Source organism: Mobula hypostoma, chromosome X1 (genome assembly GCF_963921235.1).
Source record: "Mobula hypostoma chromosome X1, sMobHyp1.1, whole genome shotgun sequence".
NCBI lineage: Eukaryota > Metazoa > Chordata > Chondrichthyes > Myliobatiformes > Myliobatidae > Mobula > Mobula hypostoma.
This window is the reverse complement of record NC_086128.1, coordinates 35,134,109-35,150,859: the sequence shown is the minus strand read 5'-3', so window position 1 is coordinate 35,150,859 and position 16,751 is coordinate 35,134,109. Positions and strand designations below refer to the sequence as shown.

Genomic DNA, 16,751 nt, shown 5'->3' with positions numbered 1-16,751 from the left:
AGCCACAAGCTAGGAGTGCAATGGAACACCCTCCACAACACTTGTGATATTGAACCTCATCCACAACGCACCATGTCCACTACCTTAAATATTCACTCCATTCTTCTACCAAGGCAACTTGCACCATTTACAAGATGCAATAACACAACCTGCCAAGAATCTTTTGGCAACATCACGCAAGCCCTTGACCTTGTTCCACTTAGAGGAACACAGGTAGCTGGCACATGGAAACACTGTCAGCTGCATATTCCCTTCCAGCTTGTACACCAGCTCGACTTGAAAATATTTCACTCCTTCATGACTGCTAACCGAAGTTTGGAAATCCCTATCTAATAACACTCTGGGAATTCCTGCAGCTCTGATTGCACTGAAAGCAGCAATCTTTGAAAGACAGTCAGTGACATGCAATCTGACTGGCAATGGTCATAGCATGAGAGGGAAGGAATAAGGTAAAAAAAAAAGGCCAAATTGCACTAAAACTTATACTGATGTTTTAGGTCAAAACTCTGCATCGGGACTGCGAGTGGAGAGGGGTGATCGCCAATTTCAAGAGGAGAGGGCAAAGGTTGAGACAAGTGATTGGTGGACTGGGAAGGGATGAAAGATGACAGGTAGGTGGGGCAGGGGACCAGTAGATGATAGAGGGAGGCAGGAAAAAAGGGAGAGGTAGCTGGAGTGAGGTGGGTAGAGGTTACAGCTGCTGGAGGGAGATAGACAGGAACATAAAGATTGCAGAGACACATTGATAGGTTGCAGAAGTGGGCTGAAAAATGGCAGGTGGAGTTCAACTCGGAGAAGTGTGAAGTGGTACACTTTGAAAGGACAAACTCCAAGGCAGAGTACAAAGTAAATGGCAGGATACTTGGTAGTGTGGAGGAGCAGAGGGATCTGGGGGTACATGTCCACAGATCCCTGAAAGTTGCCTCACAGGTAGATAGGGTAGTTAAGAAAGCTTATGGGGTGTTAGCTTTCATAAGTCGAGGGATAGAGTTTAAGAGTTGCGAGGTAATGATGCAGCTCTATAAAACTCTGGTTAGGCCACACTTGGAGTACTGTGTCCAGTTCTGGTCACCTCGCTATAGGAAGGATGTGGAAGCATTGGAAAGGGTACATAGGAGATTTACCAGGATGCTGCCTGGTTTAGAGAGTATGCATTATGATCAGAGATTAAGGGAGCTAGGGCTTTACTCTTTGGAGAGAAGGAGGATGAGAGGAGACATGATAGAGGTGTACAAGATAATAAGAGGAATAGATAGATTGGATAGCCAGTGCCTCTTCCCCAGGGCACCACTGCTCAATACAAGAGGACATAGCTTTAAGGTAAGGGGTGGGAAGTTCAAGGGGGATATTAGAGGAAGGTTTTTTACTCAGAGAGTGGTTGGTGCGTGGAATGCACTGCCTGAGTCAGTGGTGGAGGCAGATACACTGGTGAAGTTTAAGAGACTACTAGACAGGTATATGGAGGAATCTAAGGTGGGGGGCTATATGGGAGGCAGGGTTTGAGGGTCGGCACAACATTGTGGGCCGAAGGGCCTGCACTGTGCTGTACTGTTCTATGTAAAGGCTATCAGTGCTGGAGTCTGAATAAGTAAAGGAGGTGACAATGAGAATCACAACCAAACGTGGGGAGGAAGAACCAGTGAGTGAACACCCTGTGCAGTGGATGAATGGAGCCAACAAAGATGTTGTGGGGGTGGAAAAATTGGGAGGTTGATTGGAAATGGAGGTGGGGGGGGTGTGACACACCGGAAGGAGGCATTAACTAATCTTTCCCTCCAGCTGCTATGTCTAACTCCATCCTTCCCTCCCCACTTTTCATACTACCTGTCTCCCCTCTCCTCTCTCAGTACTGATGTAGGATTTAGACCATAAGATATAGGAGCAGAAGTAGGCCATTCAGCCCATCGAGTCTGCCCCACCATTCAATCATGAGCTGATCCAATTCTTCCAGTTATCCCCACTCCCCTGCTTTCACCCCGTACCCTTTGATGCCCTGGCTAATCAAGAACCTATCTTTCTCTGCCTTAAATGCACCCAATGACTTGGCCTCCACAGCTGCTCGTGGCAACAAATTCCACAGATTTACCACCCTCTGACTAAAGTAATTTTTCTACATCTCTGTTCTAAACGGACGTCCTTCGATCCTGAAGTTGTGTCCTCTTGTCCTAGACTCCCCTATCAAGGGAAATAACTTTGCCATACCTAATCTGTTCAGGCCTTTTAACATTTGGAATGTTTCTATGAGATCCCCCCTCATTTCCCTGAACTCCAAGGAATACAGCCCAAGAGCTGTCAGACGTTCCTCATACAGGAACCCTTTAATTCCTGAAATCATTCTTGTGAATTTTCTCCAAACCCTCTCCAATGTCAGTATATCCTTTTTAAAATAAGGAGCCCAAAACTGCACACAATACTCCAAGTGTGATCTCACAAGTGCCTTATAGCACCTCAACATCACATCCCTGCTCTTATATTCTATACCTCTAAAAATGAATGCCAACATTGCATTCGCCTTCTTCTCCAACAACTCAACCTAGAGGTTAACCTTTAGGGTATCTTGCACAAGGACTCCCAAGTGCCTTTGCATCTCTGCATTTTGAATTCTCTCCCCATCTAAATAATAGCCTGCCCATTTATTTCTTCCAACAAATTGCATGACCATACACTTTCCAACATTGTATTTCATTTGCCATTTCTTTGCCCATTCCCCTAAATTATCTCTCTTTGTTTCCTCAACACTACCCACTCCTCCACCTATTTTTGTATCATCAGTAAATTTAGCCACAAATCCATTAATTCCATAGTCCAAATCATTGACATACATCGTAAAAAGCAGTGGTCCCAACACCGACCCCTGTGGAACTCCACTGGTAACTGGCAGCCAGCCAGAATAGGATCCCTTTATTCCCACTCTCTGTTTTCTGCCAATCAGCCAATGGTCCACCCATGTTAGTAACTTCCCTGTAATTCCATGGGCTCTTATCTTGCGAAGTAGCCTCATGTGCAGAACCTTGTCAAAGGCCTTCTGAAAATCCAAGTTCACCCCATCTACTGCATCTCCTTTGTCTACCCTGCTTGTAATTTCCTCAAAGAACTGCAGTAGGTTAGTCAGGCAGGATTTTCCTTTCAGGAAACCATGCTGGCTTTGGCCTATCTTGTCATGTGCCTCCAGGTACTCCGTAATCTCATTCCTAACAATCGATTCCAACAACTTCCCAACCACTGATGTCAGGCTAACAGTTTCCTTTCTGCTGCCCCCACTCTTCTTAAATAGCGAAATAACATTGGCAATTTTCCAGTCATCCGGTATAATGCCAAAATCTATCAAACCGTGAAAGATCATTGTTAATGCCTCCACAATCTCTCCAGCTACTTCCTTCAGAACCCGAGGGTGCATTCCATCAGGTCCAGGAGATTTATCCACCCTCAGGCCATTAAGCTTCCTGAGCACCTTCTCAGTCATAATTTTCACTGCACATACTTCACTTCCCTGACACTCTTGAATGTCCGGTTTACCGCAGATGTCTTCCACTGTGAAGACTGGTGCAAAATACGCATTCAGTTCCTCTGCCATCTCTGCATCTCTCATTACAATATCTCCAGCATCATTTTCTATTGGTCCTATATCTACCCTTGACTCTCTTTTACCCTTTATATTCTTAAAAAAAACTTTTAGTATCTTCTTTGATATTAGTCGTCAGCTTCCTTTCGTAATTCATCTTTTCCTTTCTCATGACCTTCTTAGCTTCCTTCTGCAAGTTTTTAAAAGCTTCCCAATCCTCTATCTTCCCACTAGCTTTGGCTTCCTTGTATGCCCTCTCTTTTGCTTTTACTTTGACTCTGACTTCACTTGTCAGCCACAGTAGTGTCCTTCTTCCATTTGAAGATTTCTTCTTATTTGGAATATATCTGTCTTGCACTTCTCTCATTTTTTGCAGGAACTCCAGCCTTTGCTGCTATGCTGTCCTTCTGCTAGTGTCCCGTTCCAGTCAACTTTGGCCAGTTCCCCTCTCATGCCATTGTAATTTCTTTTATTCCACTGAAATACCAACTCATTGGAATTTAGTTTCTCCTTCTCAAATTTCAAAGTGAGCTTGATCATATTGTAATCATGGTTCCCTAAGGGTTCCTTAACCTTAAGCTCTCTTATCACCTCCAGATCATAGCACAACACCCAGTCCAGCACAGCCAGTCCCCTCGTGAGTTAAACAACAAGCTTTTCTAAAAAACCATCCCTTAGACATTCTATAAATTCTCGCTCTTGAGGTCCAGCACTGACCTGGTTTTCCCAATCCACTTTCATGTTAAAATCCACAACAATTATCATGACATTGCCCTTCTGACATGCCTTTTCTATCTCCTGCTGTAATTTGTAATCCACATCCCTGTTGCTGCTTGGAGGCCTGTACACAACTCCCATCAGGGTCCTTTTACCCTTACCATTTCTTAACTCAACACATAGAGACTCTACACCTCCTGATCCTATGTCATCCCTTTCTAATGATTTAATATTATTTCTTATACACAGGGCCACACCACCCCCACCGCCTGCTAACCTTGGATGTTGAACTCCCAACGGCAGCCATCCGTAAGCCACAACGTCATACTCGCCAATCTGCAGCTGAATTTCAAGATCGTCCATTTTATTTCTTATGCTGCGTGCATTCAAATATAACACTTTCAGTCCAGTATTTGTTGTTTTCTGTTTTAACTGCACCATGCCTCTATTGCCCTGTAACTCATCCCACTGACTGTGATTACGCCTCATCTCCTGCCTGTCATTTCTATCATCTCTGTTGCACGCTATCTTTAATTTATTTCTGTTTTCCTCTTCCTCAGCCCTATCACTCCGGTTCCCATCCCCCTGCCAAATTAGTTTAAACCCTCCCTCATAGCTCTAATAAACCTGCCTGCTAGGATATTGGACCCCTTTGGGTTCAGGTGTAACCCGACCTTTTTGTACAGGTCATACCTCCCCCAGAAGAGGCCCCAATGATCCAGGAACTCGAAGCCCGGCCCCCTACACCAGTCTCTCAGCCACGCATTAATATGCCTGATCATGCTATTCTTGCGCTCGTTAGCATGTGGCACAGGCAGCAATCCTGAAATTACTACCCTGGAGGTCCTGCTTTTCAGCTTCCTACACAACTTCCTGAAATCTCTCTTCAGGACCTCCTCCCTTTTTTTGTTTGTACCTATGTCATTGGTACCAATGTGTACCAAGACTTCTGGGTTGGTACCAAGACTTTTGGCTGTTTACCCTCTCCCTTCAGAATACTCTGCACCTGATCCGAGACATCCCGTACCCTGGCACCAGGGAGGCAACACACCATGCGGGTATCTCTGTCAGGCTGACAGAACTTCCTGCCTGTTCCCCTGACTATGGAATCCACTATGACTACTGCATTCCTCATCTTCCTCTTTCCCTTCTGCACCACGGAACCAGGCTCAGTGTCAGAGACCCGATCGCGCTGGTGTCGTCCTCTGTCAGGTCAAAATATCCACAATTCCTCCCCCAAACCCTGCACAGATGTTGATTGATCAACAGAGTTCCTCCAGCAGAAGATGATGTGTTTCTACAAATGCATTAGTTTTCTGATTGTTGTCAGAACTACATTCCAGGTCTTTGCATCGTTAGCATTCAGTCAGTGGTTTTCAGAGATCAGAAAATTCTGTGTCTATGCTCCAGTAAAGTGACTTGGCTCAGGTGGCACTGACTAGGCAGTGTCTCTTGTCCTACTTGTTAACTGCACCAATTTTTAATGTGACTAGTGGTTGGAGAAGAGGGAAGTCCTCGCCTATCCTTTTCTGTGGTTCATCGCATGAGACTAATGGGACTAATGGGAGACTGCTTTGCCGAGAACCTTCATTCCATCCGCCACAAAAGGCGGGATCTCTTGGTGTCCACCCATTCCAATTCTACTTCCCATTCCCATTCCAACATGTCAGTCCACAGCCTCCTCTACTGTAAAGATGAAGCCACACTCAGGTTGGAGGAGCAACACCTTATATTCTGTCTGGGTAGCCTCCAACCTGATGGCATAAACATCAATTTCTCAAACTTCTAGTAATTTCCCCCTCTCCTTCACCATTCTCCATTCCTGTTTCCCTCTCTCACCTTATCTCCTTACGTGCCCATCACCTCCCTCTGGTGTTCCTCCCCCTTTTCTTTTTTCCATGGCCTTCTGTCCTCTCCTATCAGATTCCCCCTTCTCCAGCCCTTTATCTCTTTCACCAAACAACCTCCCAGCTCTTTACTTCACCCCTCCCGCTCTTCCCATTTCACCTATCACCTACTACCTTGTACTTCTCCCTCCCCCCCCCCACCTTCTTACTCTGACGGCTCCCCTTCCTTTCCACTTCCTGCTGAAGGGTCTCGGCCCAAAACATCAACTGTTTACTCTTTTCCACTGATGCTGCCTGGCCTGCTGAGTTCCTCCAGCATTGTGTGTGTGTTGCTTTGAATTTCCAGCATCTGCAGCTTTTTCTAATGGGATAATGTAGCCTGGCAGGAACCCTTGGCAGCTTCCTAGCTCTCCCTTCTAAACCTCTTTTGAGATCAAGCTTGAAGTTTGGAATAGCCCAGTCCTACTGGAACATCAATTCAAAATGTTTATCCATATTAAAATATTCAAATAAAGAAAACCTACTCAATGACTATAAATTAAGTACTTCTACATAGTTGGAAGTACATCTGACTGGAACAATGAGACAGGAGGCTATATGGAAACTATAATACAGTATGATCACTTTAATTCAATAATTTACCTTTCCTGCAGAAAATCACCTGGAAGTTTTTCAGAACTTATAAAGTTAAAGGTTGGCTTTATTTGTCACATGTAGACTGAAACATCGAAAGATAGAGTGGAATGTTTCGTTTTGCATCAACAATCCAAGGATATGCTGGGGCGGCCACAAATATCATGCCAACAAAGCGTGCCCACAACTTACTAACCCTTTACTAACCCGTATGTCTTTGGAATGTCGGAGGAAACTGGAGTACCTGGAGGAAACGTGTGTGGACATGGGGAGAACGTACAAACCTTTCAACACTTCCACTGATAATCTCAGTTTCTGTCACAGGCAACCATATTAAACCTACCTTCTGTTGGCTCACTGATTTGTTTTCTCTGTTTTCCCCAACACCACCACCCCCCCTCCATTTCTTTGCCCTAGGTACCTTTTAACAATACTGTCTTTTGTTGACAGCTTTATCTCAGGGGAATTCCACTGCAGCAGCTGAGGCACAGGAAATAAAGCAGAACATCTGCCGACTTAATCAGGAGGTAAAGTATGTGGGGAAACTCTCAAGTAATTCATGTTATATCAGGGCTGAGCTGCCACTGGAAGCAGGCTATTCAGAGTTCCAACATTGATATCCTGGTCATAACAAGAGGTACAGCATGGAAGTATACGTGGACAGAAGCAACATGTTGGGAACTTGTCTTCTGATTATTCTCTCATCATCTAAGCACTGCATGAAATTTTAACGCACTTCATCTCCTTGTGGCATAATACTAGGGAACACACGTTGAGGAATTGTTGCAATTACTGAAATTATCAGTGATCTTGGGAAACTGCTGACTGGATAGTTTTCATTGGCACAAGCAATTCCCAGATTCCCATTTGGAGCTGTAGCAGTAAATACTGTGTGGGAAGCATCTTCCAGCTTCTGCCTGAAGCATTGTTAGTTCCTCCTGTCCATCTTGCACCTGTTAGCTTGAGGGTTTGGTAGCACGGAGGCAAAATTACTGCACCAGCATGCAGAGATCTAGTCATAATAAGACATGAGTTCAAATCCCACTGTGACAGCTGGAGAGTTTAAAATCAAGTAATAAAATAAACCCAGAATTTTTTTAAAAAGTCATCTCCATAGTGACCAAGAAACAGCCAGCTTGTTGTTAGTAGTCTATTTTGTTATAGAGTCATAGAACACTACAGCACAGAAACAGGCCCTTCAGCCCATCTAGTCCATGCCAAACCATTAATCTGCCGAGTCCCATCGACCTGAACCCAGACCATAGCCCTCCATACCCCTCCCATCCATGTACCTATCCAAATTTCTCTTAAATGTTGACATTGAACCTGCATCCATCACTTCCACTGGCAGCTCGTTCCACACGCTCACCAGCTTCAGAGTGAAGAAGTTCCCCCTTATGTTCCCCTTAAACATTTCACCTTTCACCCTTAACCCATGACCTCCAGTTCTAGTCTCACGCAACCTCAGTGGAAAAAAGCCTGCTTGCATTTGCCCTATCTATACCCCTCATAATTTGTATACCTCTATCAAATCTCCCCTCAATCTTTCATATTCTAGGGAATAAAGTCCTAACCTGTTCAATTTTTCCCTACAACTCAGGTCCTCAAGACACAGCAACATCCTTATAAGTTTTCTCTGCATTCTTTCAATCTTATTTACATCTTTCCTGTTAGGTTGGTGACCAAAACTACACATGATACTCCAAATTAAGCTTCACCAATGTCTTATACAATTTCAACATAACATCTCAACTCCTGTACTCAATATGTTGATTTATGATGTGCCAAAAGTTTTCTTTTATGACTCTATCTACCTGTGACACCATTTTCAAGGAACTATGGATCTGTATTCCCAGATCCCTCTGTTCTACCACACTCCAGAGAGCCCTACCTCTCTCTGTGTAAGACCTACCCTGGTTGGGCTTTCCAAAGTGTAATTAATGTCTGCATTAAATTCCATCTGCCATTTTTGAACCCATTTTTCCAGCTGGTCCAGATCCTTTGATAGTCTTCCTCGCTGTCCACTACCACTCTCCAGACTTGCTGTCATCCACAAATTTGTTGATCTAGTTAATCACATTATCATGCAGATTGTTGATATAAATGACAAACAACAATGGACCCAGCACCAATCCCTATGGCACATGACTAGCAACAGACCTCCAGTCAGTGAGGTAACCATCTACTACCACTCTCTGGCTTCTCTAGTGAAACTAATGTCTAATCCAACTTTACAGGCATCCATTAGTCTCATGAGACCATGGATTTGCGCCTTGGAAAGTTTCCAGGGCGCAGGCCTGGGCAAGGTTGTATGGAAGACCAGCAGTTGCCCATGCTGCAAGTCTCCCCTCTCCAAGCCACCGATGTTGTCCAAGGGAAGGGCACTAGGACCTATACAGCTTGGCACCTGTGTCGTCGCAGAACAATGTGTGGTTAGGTGCCTTACACATGCTGCCTCAGCCAAGGCTCGAACTAGCTACCTTCAAGTCACTAGACAAACGCTTTAACCACTTGGCCACGCTCCAACACTCCAACTTACTACCTCATCTTCAATGCCAATCGAGTGAATCTTCTTGAACAACCTCCCATGTGGGACGTTGTCAAAGGCCTTGCTAAAGTCCATGAAGACAACATCCACTGCCTTCAACTACATTCTTGGTAACTTCCTCAAAAAACACTATAGGATTCGTTAGACACGACCTATCACGCACCAAGCTATATTGACTATTCCTGATTAGTCCGTGTCTATCCAAATACTCATATATCCGGTGCCTTATAATACCTTCCAAAAACTTGCCCACTACTGATGTCAGGCTCACTGGCCTACAATTTCCTAGCTTATTTTTAAAGCCTTTCTTAAACAATGGAACATCACAAGCTATCCTCCAATCCTCCAGCACCTCACCTTGGCTAAAGATGTTTTAAATATATCTACTAGCTCTCATGCAATTTCTGTACTTGCCTCCCAGGGTCCGAGGGAACACCTTGTCAGGCCATGAGAGTTTTTACACCCTAATTTTCCTGAAGACAGCAAACAACGCCTGCTCTGTAATCTGTTTAGGGTCCATGACCTCACTGCTGCTTTGCCTCACTAAGATAGACTCTGTGTCTGTCTCACAAGTAAATACAGATACAAAAAAACCCATTTAAGATCTCTCCCATCTCTTTTGGCTCCACACATAGATTACCATTCAAATCTATCAGAGGACCAGTTTTGTCCCCTGCAACCCTATCCTCTTAATATATCTGTAGAATCCCTTAGGATACTCCTTCACCTTGTCTGCTAGAGCAATCTCATGTCTTCTTTTAGCCCTCCTGATTTTTTTCTTAAGTGTTCCCTTGCATTTCTTACACTCCTCAAGTATCTCACTTGTTCCTACATGTCTATACCTGCTATGCACTTCCTTCTTTTTGTTAACCAGGGCCTCAACATCAGCTGAAAGCCAACGTTCCCTAAACCTGTTATCCTTGCCTTTTATTCTGACAGGAACATACAAAACTCTATACTCTCAAAAATTTCACTTTTGAAGGGTTCTCATTTACTAAGCACTCCTTTACCAGAAAACAGTCCATCCCAAGCCACATTTGCCAGATCCTTTCCAATACCATCAAAATTGGACTTTCTCCAATTTAGAATCTCAATTTCAGGACTAGATCTATCCTTTTCCATAATTACCTTGAAACTAATGGCATTATGATCTGTAGATCCAAAGTGTTCCCTTACACAAACTTCCATCACCTGCCCTGTCTGATTCCCTAATAGGAGATCTAGAATCACAGACTCTCTAGTTGGGATTTCTGTGTATTGATTAAGGAAACTTTCCTGAACACATTTGACAAACTCCTTCCATCCAGCCCTCTTACAGTATGGGATTCCCAGTCAATATGTGGAAAGTTAAAATCACCGACTATTACAAACTTATGTTTCTTGCAACAGTCTGCGACCTCTCTACAAATTTGCTCCTCTAAATCCGGTGCAATTTTGGGTGGTCTACAATATAGTAACATAACTTTGTCATACCTTTCTTATTCCTCAGTTCTACCCATAAAGCCCCTCTACACAACCTCTCAGTTTGGACAGACTAGACAGAGCACTGCCGTGACATTTTCCCTGACTAGTAATGACACGCCTCCCCCTGCAATCCCTCCTGCTCTATCACATTTAAAATAACGGAACCCTGGAACACTGAGCTGCCAGTCCTGCCTCTCCTGGAACCAAGTCTCAGTAATAGCTACAATATCATAATTCCACATGCTGATCCATGCTCTAAGCTCATCCGACTTTCCTACAATACTCCTTGCATTGAAATACACACAACTTGCAACATTAGTCCCACTATGCTCAGTCTTTTGATTCCTGACTTTGTATGTTGGCTTAACAGCATCTTTCTCCATAACCTCTCCACTATCGGTTCTGGTGCTCTGGTTCCCATTCCCCTGCAACTCTAGTTTACCCCGCCCCATGTGCAGTACCAGAAACCCTTCCCACAAGGATATTAGTCCCCCTCCAGTTCAGGTGCAAACCTTCCCTTTTGTTCAGGTCCCACCTTCCCTGGGAGAGAACCCGACGATCCAAAAATCTGAAGCCCTCCCTCCTGCACTATCTCCTTAGCCACGTGTTAAACTGTATGATCTTCCTACTTCTGCCCTCACTATCATGTGGCACGGGTAGCAATCCTGAGATCACAACCCTGGAGGTCCTGTCCTTTAACTTAGCGCCTAACTCATTGAAGCCACTTTGCAGGACCTTGTCATCCTTCCTACCCATGTCATTGGTACTCCTACTTAAGAGTGCTGTGGATTTGATCTGAGATGTCCCAGACCGTGGCACCCAGGAGGCAACATGCCATTTGTGAATCTGGCTCCTGTCCACTGAACCTTCTTTCTGTTCCTCTAATGAGTCCCCTATCACTGCAGCTTGCTTCTTCTGCATACTTCCCTTCAGAGCCACAGACCTGACTGCTGTGGCTTTCCTCTGCTAGGTCATTCCTCCAAACAGTATCCAAAGCGGTATACCTGTTGCTGAGGGGGACGGCCACATGGGTACTCTGCACTGACTGCCTATCCCCTTTCCCCCTCATGACGATCACGAAGTTACCTGTGTCCTGCACTTTGGGTGTAACTACCTCCCTGTGTGTCCTGTCCATCAACCGCTCAGCCACCCAAATGATCCAGAGTTTGTCCATTTCCAGCTCCAACTCCTTCACATGGAGCGTTAGAAGCTGCAGCTGGCTGCACTTCTCGCAGTTGTAGTTGTCAGGGACACTGGGGGTCACCCTACTTTCCCACATCCCGCAAGAGGAGCATTCCACTATCCTGCCTGGCATTCCCACTGCTCCAAGTCTGCAATAAGAAAGAAAGAAACAAAAAAATCATGAAAAAGATCTACCTACCTCCATATGCCTCTCCTTGCTGGAGCTTCAATGAGCTTAAGACCCAAGTCCCCACCATACCCTGGCCTCTGACACAACGGCCGCTCCACTTAAACCGTACTTCTTTTTATTGGACCTTGCCAAGTGCCTGACTATGCACAATCCAATGTCTCCTCTGGAACAGTGGCATGCAAAGTGTGGTGACTGCCCCGCTTGCTTCTTTTGAACTCTCTCTCTCCCTCTATAAATCCAATGTCTCCTTATGAACTGTGGAGCACCAAAAAGTGCCAACTTTCATTAATATCCTTTAAAAAAGAAAATTAACTATGTTACCCAAGCTGGTCACACGTGACTCTGGACTCATTAATCTAGCTAGTACCTTCTGGCATAGCCTACTGAGGTCAGGTAGGGGTGAGAAGTAAATGTCTGCTTACCAGTCCCATCACAATCCTATAAGCAAATGTTTAAAAAAAACTTTAGAATTGACTGCATTTTGCAACAGTTTATAGGCCCTTCATTAGCGTGTCCCTCCATTCATGTGTCCTGATGAAGAGTCTTGGCCCAAGATGTCGACTCTTTTTTCCCTCTCCACAGATGCAGCCTGAGTTCCTCCAACATGTTGTGTGTGTTGCTTTGGATCTCCAGCAGCTGCAGACCCTATTTCTTGAAGGGGCACGCTGCCCACTGATGGCTCATGTATGGAAGCCATAAAGACCCATGTTCAATTTCTGAAGTTGCTGGCAATTATGGGCATACTGAGAAGTGAATAGATGGATTTGACCATCATGGATCACTGATGGATTCCTGTACAGAGCTGCATTATGAAACACCAAACCCATTAAGAATGCAAACATACGATCATAGAAATAGAAACAAAGGCCAGTGCACCCCTCATGCTTCCTCTGTCTTACAATCGGATCATGCATGAGCTTTTACCTCAGTGCCACTGTCCTGCACAAACCACCCATGCCTTGATTCCCTTAATGTCTCTTTCTTGCCGTACACCTAGCAACCGAGTCTCCACAACCTCTGGGTGAAGAAATTTCTTCTCACCTCTGTCCTGACTGGCCTGTCCTTTACTTTGAGACTGGGACTCTCTTGTTCAGAACTCCTGCATCAAGATAAATAGCCTCTTTGCATCAGAGTCTGTTAATAATTATAAATATTTCAATGAAATCATCTCTTGTTCATTGAAACACAAGTCAATACAGTTTGGCCTGCATAATTATCTGACAAAACCCCTCATCTTGGGAATCGATGTTATAAAGCTCCGCTGCATTAAGTATAATGCTCCTTCGGGAGGCAGACCAGCATCGTCCGCAATCATCTTATCAGGGCTCTATATATTCCAAGCAAACCACCGTTTTTGCGAGAGAGCCAACATACCCTTTGCTTTTCCAAATACTTGCAGAAACTGAAAATTAACTTTCAATAAATTGTGCACAAAGACACCCTGGTCCTTCTGAACACCAACACCTTTCAACCTCACTGCTTTCCTACTTTTAGATTTTCTAATGCAGTGAAACATTTTGGAGTTTTTTTTTTCTCTTATCTAATTTAGAATAGGAACAGGTTCATCAGTGATATCTTCCTTGGTTAACCAGACAAAATGTAGGGATAAATTACTCTCGGAGGAAAACGGAAGAAATTGCGCTGTTCAACTGGGGAATAATCAGCTTTTTATTACACTGTAATATCTATTCACATAAAACAGTCAAACAGTCATGATTCACCTAAACTTGGATTTCATACTCACTATCTGATAAAGAATCCCCCGTGGTTCAGTCTCTTTCCACCTACATCCGCAACACTTCTCATGCTCTCAATCTCCTCAGTACCTTTCAATTCCCTGTCCCTGACCGTCTCATCTTCACCGTGGATGTTCAGTCCCTATACACTTCTATCTTCCATCAAGAAGGCCTCAAAGCTCTCCGCTTCTTTCTCAACAAAAGAAACATCCAGTTCTCCTCCACCATCACCCTCCTCCGTCTGGCAGAACTGGTCCTCACCCTCAGCAAATTTTCCTTCGGTTCCTCCCAATTTCTCCAGACTGGAGGGGTAGCCATGGGCACTCACATGGGTCCCAGCTACGCCTGCCTTTTTGTTGGCTATGTAGAACAGTCCATGGTCCAAGCCTGCCCCAGTAATGCTCCCCAGCCCTTTCTCCGCTACACTAACGACCGCATTGGAGCTGCTTCATGCACCCATACTGAGCTCATCAATTTAACCAACTTTTCTTCTAACTTCCACCCTGCCCTTAAATTTACTTGGCCCATTTCTGACACCACCCTCTCAAAGTGTCAACCGACATCTTTTATAAACCTACCAATTCCCATGGTTATATTGACTATACCTCTTCCTACACTTTCTCCTGTAAAAATGATACATAGTTCCCTCATAAATGATAGTAGTTCCCTCATCTACGGCACATCTGTTCCCAGGATGCGGCTTTCCTTTCCAGGACATCAGAGATGTCCTCTTACTTCAAAGAATGGGGTTTCCTTTCCTCCACTATTAATGCCGCCCTCACCCACATTTTATCCATTTCCTGAATATCCACACTCACCTTATCTTCCCGACACCTTAACAGTGATAGAGTTCCTTTTGTTCTTACCTACCACCCCGTGAGCCTCCACATCTAACACATCATCCTCCACAACCTCTGCCATCTCCAAAGGGATCCTACCAGGAAATTAATCTTTACATGCCCACCACCCTGCCCCCCAACTTTCCGCAGGGATTGCTCCCTCTGTGATTCCCTTGTCCATTCATCCCTTCCCACTAATCTGCACCTGCCCTTTAACTTCCTCCCTAACTTCCATTCAGGGTCCCAAACAACTGCTGGGGTTGTCTGTTGTGTCCGGTGCTCCTGATGCAGCCTCCTCTCCAATGGTAACACCCACCATAACTTGGGAAACTGCTTCATCAATCATCTCCACTCCAATCTCCAAAAGCAGAACCTCCTGGTGGCCAAACGTTTTAATTACGATTCCCATTCCCATTCTGACATGCCAGTCCATTGCCTCCTCTTGTGCCAAGATGAGACCACAATCAGAGCAGAGGAACAACGCCATATATTCTGTCTGGGTAGCCTCCAACCTGATGATATGAATATCAATTTCTTCTTCTGGTAAAAAAATATTTTTCCCTCCCTCTTTCCTCTTCTTCTATTCCCCACTCTGACCTCTTACCTCTTCTCACCTGCCTATCACCTCCCCCTAGTGCCCCTCCTCCTTCCCTTTCTCCTATGGTCCAGTCTCCTCTCCTATCAGATTCATTCCTCTCCAGCCCTTTACCTTTCCCACCCACCTGGCTTCACCCATCGCCTTCCAGCTATTCTCATTCCTCTCCCCCAACTTTTTTCATTCTGGCATCCTCCCCCTTCCTTTTCAGTTCCAAAGAAGGGTCTTGGCCCAAAACATCGACTGTTTATTCATTTCCATAGATGCTGCCTGACCTGCTGAGTTCCTTCAGAATTTTGTATGTGTTGCAAAGAATAACTAAAACCCCTTCACTTTCCAGAGCTTAATCACTGTAAGGTTCATCAAAAAGTCAGAAAGAATATTTTTCTCACCAAAGTACAATTATTTTACATAATTTATATAGCATAGGCTTTTCTTTGCTCTAAAGTTTAAATACTATCTTTATTTACAATATGTACATTGAAACATAGTGAAATGTGTCATTTGTGTCCGATTATGTGTAATAGCATAATGCTAACCACTATGCTACCATGTTGCCCACATTATTCTCTACTGTTGATCTTCCCAATATATAAATAAAGCACTATTTAACACAGTTCCTTCTCTTCATACTCCAGATAAGTTTTTCCAAAACTAGAAATTGGTTTTAGTTTTAAAATAAAGCCATTAAAATTGGTGGCATGTATATAAACACAAAAAAAAACATATAAAACAAGAATTCTAACCAGGGAAAACTAAAAAACATTAGAAGAAAAATACTGCCTATGTTGGAAATACAACAAAAACTGTAAATTGGGAAGCACTCAGCAGGTCCGGCAGCATCAGTGGGAGAGAGCTTTGAGATCTTGTTGTGAACTATTCCAGACCTTAGTCAGTACACTATACCCTTGGTCTGAAATTCTGAAGCAGACTACAATGCTACATTGCACCTAAGTATATATCTACTACTACCTATTGGGAACTAAATCCCTAGGCAGATTATTTTTCCAGCAACAAGAACCAAAGTGTGTACACAGAAAGTCTCCTATATATTCCTATCCTTTAAGTCAAGAGTTCTGACATCAAACATATAACACAGCCAAACCACGTCACAATTCTGAAGGAGAGCTGAATTGTCAGTGGCGTCATCCTTCAGAAGAGAAAAGGAACTGACACACCTGGTTAAATAGATATTTGAGAAACATCCTATAATGCAATTTAATAAAATGTGGACAGTTTTATTCCTCCACCAGCACTCCCTTTTACCATTCTCATTGGTATTTTTGTGTTGTTCTGCATACATCACTCTGCAATAGCATGTCAAAGCAGAAAATGTTCAAAACACTCCACACATCGGGGGACATCCATGAAGGGGAAATGCAGTTAATGTTTCAAGTCAATAATCTTTCGTTAGTACGTTCTTGGTTGGTTGATTTGT

The 16,751-nt window shown here is 44.1% G+C and overlaps 1 protein-coding gene across 2 annotated transcripts in view; it reads left to right on the top strand.

Moving 5' to 3' along the window:
* Positions 1-16,751, top strand: part of LOC134340243 (potassium voltage-gated channel subfamily H member 8-like) — a 221,502-nt gene that overhangs the window by 199,647 nt on the left and 5,104 nt on the right. For both annotated transcript variants that reach the window (XM_063037244.1, XM_063037245.1), the window contains exon 15: positions 7,210-7,286. In XM_063037244.1, the coding sequence (XP_062893314.1) occupies positions 7,210-7,286 (77 nt within the window). The remainder of the gene's footprint in view (positions 1-7,209; positions 7,287-16,751) is intronic.